This window comes from Sebastes umbrosus, chromosome 21 (assembly GCF_015220745.1).
Source record: "Sebastes umbrosus isolate fSebUmb1 chromosome 21, fSebUmb1.pri, whole genome shotgun sequence".
NCBI lineage: Eukaryota > Metazoa > Chordata > Actinopteri > Perciformes > Sebastidae > Sebastes > Sebastes umbrosus.
In genome coordinates this window covers 5708700-5719760 of record NC_051289.1, presented here as the reverse complement: position 1 = coordinate 5719760, position 11061 = coordinate 5708700, and the positions used below count along the sequence as shown (strand labels likewise).

The 11061-nt window shown below is 38.7% G+C and overlaps 1 protein-coding gene across 2 annotated transcripts; it reads right to left on the bottom strand.

The window, feature by feature from the left end:
* Positions 1 to 1151: 1151 nt before the first annotated feature.
* Positions 1152 to 10201, bottom strand: LOC119480684 (ATP-dependent zinc metalloprotease YME1L1-like). 2 transcript variants are annotated; one of them, XM_037757188.1, is made up of 18 exons: positions 9957 to 10201; positions 8512 to 8631; positions 7756 to 7924; positions 7537 to 7638; positions 7334 to 7443; positions 7080 to 7230; positions 6454 to 6561; positions 5834 to 6007; positions 5549 to 5701; positions 5325 to 5457; positions 5168 to 5230; positions 4459 to 4571; positions 3855 to 4010; positions 3606 to 3757; positions 3393 to 3519; positions 2980 to 3053; positions 2166 to 2252; positions 1152 to 2072 (listed from the first exon to the last, which is right to left on the bottom strand). In XM_037757188.1, the coding sequence occupies exons 1-18, from the start codon at positions 9990 to 9992 to the stop codon at positions 1920 to 1922; spliced, it is 2181 nt and encodes a 726-aa protein (XP_037613116.1). In that variant the 5' UTR covers positions 9993 to 10201; the 3' UTR covers positions 1152 to 1919. The 2 variants fall into 2 exon arrangements, with proteins under 2 accessions (XP_037613116.1, XP_037613117.1); XM_037757189.1 differs by having other exon boundaries at positions 6478 to 6561.
* Positions 10202 to 11061: the final 860 nt, after the last annotated feature.

Sequence of the window (11061 nt, the reverse complement as noted above, 5' to 3'; positions counted from 1 at the left end):
TGCTGTCTGTTGTCAGAACTGGAGCGGCTGCACCTCCCACCCTTTATAAACATTGTGCCACTGAGAAGGAACAAGAGGACACAACAATGCCCTGCCTTGAAGCTTCTCAGTTGGCTTCATCTGTGACTAATTTGTAACTTAAGATCATTCAAAGGCAGCAGAGAATAGGTTGTTGTTCTTGTTTGCAGATTGACAATAGACCACAGTGTATAGAGTCCTCTTAACTGGTCATTTCCACAGGAACCTGTGGTCATGTCGTCAAAGGTAATTGTAATATTTTTACTTCATAGATAAAGTGAAATAACTCCATAACGCCAAAGTGAAAACAGGATTTTTTTGCTAATTTATTAAAAAGATTAAGCTGAAATATCACATTGACACAAGTATTCATATGAACCTGAAAATGAGCATGATCTGTCCCCTTTAAGACTTGCAACTTTACCATTTTAATTCAGGATGCATTCCAAATCGCATACTTTAACTTTTTACTTTTACTGCAGCTTCCCTTACAAAGTACATACTGTTGCATGTAGTTTGCACAGTTGGGACATGCTACTTCCTCATAACATTGTGCCTTGAACTTTGACCCTCTTGCTCAATATATCCGCTAGGATTGTGGGTCAGAATAGCCAGAAAAGCATAATGGCTTTCACACTGCAAAATATGACCAGATGTAGTAGGACATCCGGGTATTTTTGGCATACTGCATTTAACATACTATGTATTTGAACATACTAAATCTTTTTCTGGCATACTAAGTAGTATGGTATGGGGTATTGGAACGAAGAGTTAGTCTCTCTGCTGTCATCAACCTCATTTCCAGCAGTAGCAGGATGCAGTTTCAGGTCGAAAAAGCTCTGATAAAACCACTTTAACCAGCACCTAACAATAGCAACAAGCTGGTGAGCATATTTGGAGCATTTAGCAGCTAAAGAGCCAGATATTTCTCTCAGAAGATGGCAAAGACTGAAAGAGAACTACAAGGAAAGTGAATGTTTGACTTCCATTTATCTCCAAATATATGCTAATGTTTCCCTGTCAGCTTGATGTATAAATAAGTAAATGATAGCTAACATAAGCCAATGCTGTGCTGCCCCCTAGTGATCAAAATCAATGAATTCAAGCTAAAGTTTCATGTAGTGAACAACACATTGAGTAAGGGTAACCTTTATTTGAGCTCCAAGAAGGCCTTTGTCTAAAAGGAACAAACAGAAGCACAAAGCCAACCTTTTTTACACACGTATATATAGTATATATACACATCTCCCCTCATTTATCAGCTACATGTGAGCTGAGAATAGGACATGAGGGCCTATCACTAATATCAGAAAAAGGAGAACACACCTTTGGGCACTTTAAATAAATAAGAACAAGCAAAATAGATGCAACTGAAAGACGATCATTTAGAGAAAATGTGAACAGCGGTATCACTTGTACCTTGCTACAGCCAAATGGTACATTCTAGATTGAGGTACTTTAAGGTCCTATGGTGTTCAAAATGAGACATAGACATACATGAAATCATTCATCTCAACTTAACTAACCATGATCTCTGTGAAATTCCTTTGCCTGAGAACCTTGTTATGATACCAAATATGACTCTGATGTATAAAACTACTACAGAAGTCATTCGTCTTGAGAGTCGAGGACAACAAGCCTCTCATGACACATCTCACAAAACAAACTGTGAGAACAAGTATTTATTTTCATCCAATAAACTAAATGCTTTAAAAATCGCTGTGAAACCAAAAGTCTTCTCTACAGGAAAATAAAAATGTTTATAAGGGGTGAAACTTAATCATTTCAGTGTCATCTTCACATTGATAATAAAGAGGGATACAAACAAATGAAAAGCCTCCAAAAGGCTGCAGAGCTTCATATATATATATATATATACATGTTACAAGAGTCTAAAATCTCTACTGAGGTATCTGCTGGTCCAGTAATTTCCCCTCCAGCACCTTCTGGATCTCTTTGGCATCCAGAGTTTCGTACGTTAGCAGGGCGTCCGCTAGCTTCTTGTGCTCCTTGCTGTAGGTCTTCAGGAGGTTTTTAGCACGATCGTACGAGTCCTGGATGGAAGAGGAAGATTGGAGGATAAAAAAAAAAGATAAATATCTGTTTTAATGTATCTGTGAATGAAGCAAAGTCTGTGAGAAACTCACCTGCAGTAGAGCCCTGACTTCCTGTTCGATGGCAGCTTGAGTCTCGGGGCTCTGCTTGGTCACGTCTCTGTAGGTCATGACACCGAGCTGCAACAAAACACAAATTACATCCTTTAGGGTTGAATGAACAATAGACGTTCTCATGCATTAGTCACTGATCATTAAAAGCGGTGAGAGTTTTCCAGGAGTCCAGACTAAGACAGAGATTTTCATTGTCTTATGTGTAATTACAGGTTATAGTAATGACAGGAGGACTGCAGGTTTTCATTTCAACTTCACAATAAATCAGTGTCCCGGTCCCTGATTGGAGACACGCCTGCTCAGAATAACATTTTTATGTATATTTACACTTTTGTTTTATATACTACAGGGCTGCATATAATGATTATTTTCATTGTTGATTACTTTCTTGATTAATCGATGAGTTGTTTGCTCTATAAAATTCTGTGAAAAATGTCGATCAGCGTTTCCCAAAGCCAAAGATGACGTACTCAAATGTCTTGTTTTGTCCACAACTCAAAGATATTCAGTTTACTGTCATAGAGGAGTAAAGAAACCAGAAAATATTCACATTTAAGAAGCTGGAATCAGAGAATTTTGTCCTTTGTTTTCTTAAAAAAAGACTCACAAACTGATAAATCATATCAAAATAGTTGACAACTAATCGATTAATCGTTGCATTTCTAATATGCAGTAAACAAAAGGTCAAGCCCCACAGCAATAAAAGCCCCCAGAACAGCACTGTTTAGTGAAAACTCTGTTAGTAGAAAGGATAAAAATGTTCCCTCATAAACCACAGAGATTAAAATGTTACCTTGTCGCTCATGCCGAACCTGGTCACCATCATTTTTGCTATTTTGGTTGCTCCATCGAAGTCACTGGAGGCTCCTGAAACGCACAAAAGCAGGAAAAGATTGAAAATAATACTGTATTGCAAAAGACCAAAGCATACAATCAATATTATCAGACATGTTTAGGGCTGTCCTCAACCAAAGAAATTCTTAGTTGACTAACTCATACGATTTTGTGGACTAATCGATTAGTTGATTTAATCAAGAGATCTGTATAAGCTTCTCCACAAAGAATCTCACAAAGCACCACTTTAAATCTGGTGTATACCAGAGATGTGCTCAGAAGTTTCTAGAAATGCAGTCATGAAAAAGCATAAAAAACGACTAATCAACTAAAGATATGTTAGTCGACTGAGGCCATCTTTTCTTCCCGCACCAGTAGTGATGTAGTCGTCCCCAAAGATGAGCTCCTCTGCTACTCGACCGCCCATACTGACATCCATCTGAGCCAGCAGCTGAGCTCTCGTCTCACTCCAGCGGTCATTCTCTGGGAGCAGGGACACCTGGAGGACAGAGACGAGGACAAAACTGATCAGCTTTAGGTTTGGTTTTAAAAAGAAATGTGTATGAGAGTATGAGAAGAGCTCACATGGCCGAGAGTTGGGCCTCTGGGCATGATAGTGGCCTTATTGATGGGCATTGCATCTTTGGTGTAATAGGCAACGATGGCATGGCCGGACTCATGGTAGGCTGTGATGGTCTTATTCTGCTTGTCGATTACAACGCTCTTCCTCTCAGGGCCTGGTATGAAAAGAATTAAAACAGAACATTTTTTACTTAGCTCCCATTCATGTTATCTCCTGTTGAAATTCAAACTGTGTCCATTGTGTGTATTCACCCATGAGGATCTTGTCCTTAGCAAACTCCAGATCCTTCATTGTGACCATCTCTTTCTCGTCCACAGCGGCCTTCAGGGCGGCCTGGTTGACCAGGTTCTCCAGCTCGGCCCCAGAGAAGCCCACTGTGCCTCGGGCAATGATCTGTGCATCTACGGCTGTAAAAGAGCAACACAATAGAAAAAGGCTTCTTTATAAGAGGTGGTCGGGAGACAATGGTGTCCTTTACAGAAAGGTATTCTCACAGGTTTACGGCTTTAGATGCTTTAAGATGATTTCAGTTGATAAGGAAAGATAATGTTTCTGCACAATGTGCAGCATTTTCTCATTGATATTGCATAATATTACTGCTTTCACCACTGCTTTGATTTATTTATTTGTAACTACATTGAGAGAAGCCTGCGGAATTTCATTGAACCTGAAACCTATATGAAAGTGACAATAAAGATCATTCTGATTCTGATAAGTTGCCAATTTAGAAATCGTTTCTGAAATGCTAACAAAAATATAAGAATGACAAATAAAGAGTGCAGTAAGATTTGCTTTGTGAGATATTATTTAAAATAATATCCTTAATATTTTTGGATATTTTACACTGAGACCTACCAGGGTCCACTTTGATCTTGGAGAGGTACCAGTTGAGAATCTCAGTGCGTCCTTTCACGTCGGGGTGAGGGACCGTCACCTGCATGTCAAACCTTCCCGGCCTCACCAGAGCACTATAAAGTAGGAGCAAAGCAGTATTAATTAAGATTCATATAGCATAGATTCTTAATTTCTTAACATTTAAATGACTACTACTACTGAAACTACAGGGTTGTTCAGTGTCCCATAATAATGCTCATAATAAATGCTCTTCCTCAGGTTAGTTTGCAATGAGAAACTGAGAAAATGTGACACCGGGAGCAAATGTCAAAAATAGTTTTACACTGCAAAACACATTTTAATTAACTTGCCATAAAAATGCGCAAACAAAACTCACAGTATGACTTTAAAGTTGACGAATTAGTGTCAGTTGAAATAGGTCAGTGGTTAATTTATATATATATATATATTTATATAGTGTTGGTTTTGTTATTTGTGCACATGAAATGGTTCCATTCAGAGTAATACAGAAACTAGGACAAGGCCACGAGGATAAAAATAGCCCGAGGCATCGGTCAGGGGGTAAAGGTCACAGAGTAGGAAGTAAAAAAACTGGAACAGTTTTGTATACATGAACTATATCTACATACTGTATTGATTGACCTTATTTCAAACAATAAATAGGTTAAATAAACAAATTAAAGCTTAGGTTAAAAGAAAGTGAACATACTTATCCAGGGCCTCAGCAAAGTTTGTAGCACCAATAACAATGACGCCTTCATTTGGCTTAAACCTGTGAAACCAAAGCATTGAGAGTAAGAAGTGGAAGTTGTTGACAGCAACACTTTTTTTTCACAGTATGCAGTTTTAAAAATATCAAAACTGACCCGTCCATTTCAGCCAGCAGCTGGTTGATGGTCTGTCTTGAATAGGGATGCATCGGAGACTCGATCCTCTTTCCACCGACGCTGTCCAACTCATCGATGAAGATGACACAGGGAGCGTTAGCTTTTGCCTCTTCTGCAAACCACAAAAAAAGAGAAAGAGATTGTAGTTGTTTTGTTGCATCCTCAGCTGGTTGCTCACATTTTCTCACATCCAGCAAACTTACTGAAAAGATTCCTGATTCGACTCGCACCAACGCCCACAAACATCTCGTCAAACTCTGATCCGGAGGCGTAGTAGAAAGGCACATCAGCCTCCCCGGCCACGGCCCGCGCTAACAGAGTCTTTCCTGTTCCTGGTGGACCGATGAGGAGGATCCCTGAGAGGATGACAGGGAAAATAAAATCAGCATATCAAAAATATAGGATAGAATACAGAATTGTCAAAATTGTGTATCAGGCTACTTTCCTGGACAATAAAAAGAGATGAAATTGAACAAAATATAAAATACCTTTTGGAAGCTTTCCACCCAGAACAGTAAATTTCTGTGGGTTCTTGAGAAACTCGACAACATCTTGCAGTTCATTCTTCGCCTCATCGACTCCTTTGACATGCTCAAATGTCACATTCTTCATCTGGACGGGGTCGACAGCTGAGTCCAGACCAGATGTGGTGCGGAATCTCACTGTGAAATCCCCAAAAACAACTGGTTCAGTACGATAACATCAAAAAAACGTTCCATTTCTTTACAGTGTCCCACCATGACAGACAATATAACTGCTGGTTACAATATGCTTACTGTGGCATCAATGTAAATACGAAGATCCAAATGTATCCCATTATATATTCAAATACATCCAGCACACTGGCATAAAAACATACAGAGTAGATATTTAAGCATGACACAGTGATATGCAGCAGAATAATCAGTCAAACTCTACATGCACACTGCAGGAGAGACTATGATCTTATCAGCTTCTAACAAACATACTAAATCAAATATTTAAGCTGAAAATCAGCTCAAATAAAACACTTATTTTACATCTTTGGAGACGTTAACAAGCTTTGTTCTGATTGCAGTGTGAATGTAGAGTTGTGAGTTGATTTGAGAGAATAAAAACGGAAACAAACCAGCATCAGAAAAGGAGCCTTTACCCGAGAGAAATGGGGATTTCGACAAGCCATAAATACCAACAAGGAGGAGGACCAACAAGATCAACCTGGTTCTCCTCAGCGAGTCTGTAAAACACAGCACAAAGTTTAGTTATCCTTTATGTCAGTCATAGGATCTCTCTGTATATTAACTCGGCACTACCACCCAAAGAAAACCTGGTGCAACTCTGACACTGACTACCAGGGAATCCTTTCATATTATAAGGTTCATTTTCTTTCTAAATGATAGCTGTAGTGCCTGATGGTTAAGGCAACATCCACACTAATATGTTTTGTTTTAAAATGCATAACTTTTGCTACGTTTATGCCTGGCGTCCACATTACATCGGCGTTCTTAAGCCTCTAAAACGGAGACGTTTGTTAACGCTGTTTTTTTTACCCCATTTTAGTTTTAAAACTCCGGGGTTGCGCTTTAGTCTGAACGGGCAGAAACGGAGACCGGCGGAAACGGAGACCGTCAAAACGATGACGCAGACACCCATATTCGCTTCTTTATTGGGTCTCATCAGTTATGACATGTCCCTCCCTGATTCGTCACGCCCCATCACGTGAACCTTTTCCAGAAGAAAACAAACGCCACATGCCTTGTGTCCTCTGAGTGAAGGCCTGAGACCTCATGAACCCCTCAGTGAAACCTGTCTTGAAAGATTCCTGCTGGTTATCTGGAAGGTTCTTTTGTTTCACCAGTTGGTCCAGTGATTGTGCTTCTGGCACCTTTTCCCTCTGAAGCAATCCCTGTGAGGGAAACAGAGCGAGAGTTGGTTGGTCAAAATTAAGCCCTTTTCACTTCTTGGTAAAACAAAGTGTCTTCCAATAGGTCCCACTAATCTTCACTGACCTTCATGAAGGCTGGTGTGTAGGACTCGGACTCCACCGGACCGTCGTAAGCAGACTCCGTTCGTCTCTTCTTTGTTTGCAGTGTCTTGAAACCTCGACTCTGGATCCATGCTGAAAAAACATGGAAAGCCAAAAAACATAAAACACTACCCTGAAATGTCAAGCCGTTCATACACTATAACTTACACACAGTAGGTTTCTTACCTGGCAGGAATTGTAGCTCTGAGCAAGCTTCTTTTAGAGGACTGTGGTATTGTCTGTGGAATATTGGGGTGCCAAAAACCCCCAACCTTCTGTGTGAAAACCCTGTTAGACAAAAAAGTTTGTTTCACTTAACATGATTGACGAATGTGTAAAATTAGTTTTCTGTAGTAAAACAATTGTCTTAGATACAACAAAATAAGTTTTTTATGAGCTGCTCACCATGCTTGTTATGAAAGAAGCTGTCTGCAGAAACGTGGCTCGACCTCCATATCGAAGGAACAGCGGGAGGTTCTTCAGGTCCTGGTGTCGGCAGTAACCTGCTGACTAGCTCGTCCAGCTGACTCACCCGGATCTCTGACAGGCCCAGATCCCTCAGGCTCACACTGGGCTGTGAGAAGAGGATAGTGAAAGTAGGTTATCTAAGACAATAATTGTGTGTGCGTGGCTTTTTAGAGCCTTTAAGATCTTTCTTAGACATCTCACTCACTCACTTTATCATATTAACATGTATATACTGTATATAGCACAAGTAAGTTAATAAATATACACATACATTTGCATAAAGCAAGCATATTTGCCCACTCCCATGTACATAAGAATATTAAATACTTGACAAATCACCCTTTAAGATACATTTTGAACAGATATAAAATGTGTGATTAATGTGCGATTAACTATTTTAATCGATTGACAGCCATAGTTTAAACAAAGAGGGTTCTTCTCACTCTCAAGCAAACAGTGATTTCAGACAAATTCCATGATTTAATTGGCTACAGATCTATTGTTTACTGTGGGTTGTCAAATGTAAGCAGTGACCAGTATGATTTTTGTAAGTCTTGTTCAGCATTACCAACAAAGTAAAAAAAGAAAAATCTGTGTACCTGGAGACAAGTTCAGACCAAAGTCATAGGTGATTATGTACTGTACCCTCATGGAGTCATGTCATGTCATGTGTGTACATGGTGTCCATCTCACCTCTTTTAGATATGAACTGTGCTCTGGAATGAAGTCTTTGTGCAGGGTCTGGACCGAAGCGGTGGCGGAGTTCTTCAGCGAGTGGAGGGCATTGATGAGCTGGCTGAGGGGCACTATCATCTAACAGATACATAAACAGAGGAGGGTGAAGATCAGTCTCTCAACCAGGGTCTAAAATTAAGTTTTTTCCTCACGTGCCACTGTGGCAGGTCACTGAACATTTCTACTAGCCACACAATTGTTTTGTCTACCACCTCTGAAATCTATGTAGAACGCTTTAGAATTGTAAACACTAGGACTGTGTATTGCCAAGAATCTGGCGATAACATACGTATCATGATACAAGGGTTACGATTCAATATATTGCGATACTGTAAGCAAGACAATACATCGCTATTTTTTTTTAAAAATCTAATTTTAGGAAAACTGTCATATTATAAAAAACACACCACCATATGCATAAAATCTGAACAAAAAAAAGTTTACTTTTTTTTATGCAATCAAAATAGTGGGGTCTGCATTTGCATTTATCACAGACGGCGCATATCTTTGCAAATAAAATAAAGTATTGACTGAGTTAATCTTGTCATATAAACTATAAATTAGAATTCAATACAGAGTTTTTGAGAATTAATACAGTATCACAAAACATAATATTGCAATACTTGATATTTTCTTCCACCAATAGTAAACACAGAGTCAGTGGTAACAGACAGTAGAAATATGGATCATGTAACCTTAATCCCTGACTATTTTTAATGTAGGAATTGCTTTTTAAAAATAATATTTCTTAATATAAGGAATCTGCCATCATGGCAGGTGGCCTGACATTTTTACCTGCCAAAGCCTACATTTACCCTGTATTTGGCAGGTGGCAGGTGCTAATTTCATTCCCTGCTTTCAACACACAAGTTAATATTTAAAACAAATATTTCAGGTTTACTAAATGTTGTGTGAATCGTCCAGACAGGACAGTGTTGACAGGGACAGTTATATCAGTGTTATTACTAGCTGACTGCTCTTTGCCAATCAGAGGGCAGTATGGCCCACATACGTCAGACGTGTACCACTTATATAACCTATACAAATTAAAGTAAGCACCCTTCAATTCACTCTAACTCTTCCCAAACATAATCACATCACATGTTAAAGTCATAGCCAGAAAACACCACATAACAAAGCTCGTGGGATCCTTTAAAATAGGTCACTATGACAACGTGACGTAACATGGGCTGACTTAATGCTAACACATTAGCCGAGGTAGCTTGTCATTGACCATGAGAGATGACAGGACATAAACAAAGATAGACAGAGCTTCTTATTTATATAACTCACACATAACAGTCCTTTCCAGGTAACACTGACTGTCTAACTATAAGATATATCTATAAATGTTGTCAGAAGAGTACACAATAGCCTAAAAAGATGCTATCTAGTTAGCTTACCTGCTGTGGCTGAAACGACGTTGACAGTGAAAACATCTTTACTGAATAATAATAATTAAAGTTTAGGAGTTGTTGGTGATGTGTGAGGAGACAACCCTCTAGATAACTGTCCTCCCGGTAGCGGTGTCCTCTTGTTTCCCTCGTTACACAACTTACAGCAGCAGCTTAGCTAACAAACGGCAAATGGAGTCTCCGGCATCTGAGGTCAAATGGACTACAAAATGACGTCAGGTTGAATTACATCCGGGTGCAGCCTGCGTCATCCTGCGTCAGAACCTTCAACCACAATTTATCATAAAGTAATATATAGTTCATTCATTTCATTTTCTTTTTTGTCACTTTAGTCTTTATTGCTTTTATGCATACAAAAATAAAACACAAATATAACAATGCAACAGTGCAGCGAGGGGTTCAGTTTACAATTGATGATGCAGTATACAGGGTTATGTTCTTATTAAAACATTTTCCAATAACTTACAGTATTGTCAATATAATTATACAGTGTCTTTATTTTTATACCTAATCCATTTTTCCCATTTTCTGTTAAACTCATCCTCTTTCACTCTTAGAGAATAAGTAATTTTCTCCATCACAAATATTTCCTGTACTATGTCTAACCATTGGTAAGGTTAGACTGAAGCACTCTTTTTTGCATCAGTCAATCCTTAAACTAAATATGGAGCCTAATCCCAGATCAAATGTGCGTTAAAGGGCCCTGAATATTGTCTTCTGTGATTGTAATGTTTAAATGTTTGTATCCTTGTTTATTGTATTGACTTTTTCCCCCAGGCCATCAGACTTTTAAATAGATAATTCATGCTACACCTTCTCACACAAAAATATATCTTATACTGTATATACTGTACTGTACTGTTCTTAATGTATATGTTCTTAATATGCCCTTGTACAAAGTATTTCCTTTTATAATTGTAATATGACTTATTATTTTTAATGGAGCTTCCCAGCAAAAAGCATTTCACACGATTGTACTTGTATAACCGGCGTGACAATAAACATCTTAAATCTTTATTTATTTATTTTATTCAATACCACCTCCTACAGTATCCCTCTCTCTCCCTCTGATACTGATATTGTTTGCACACCG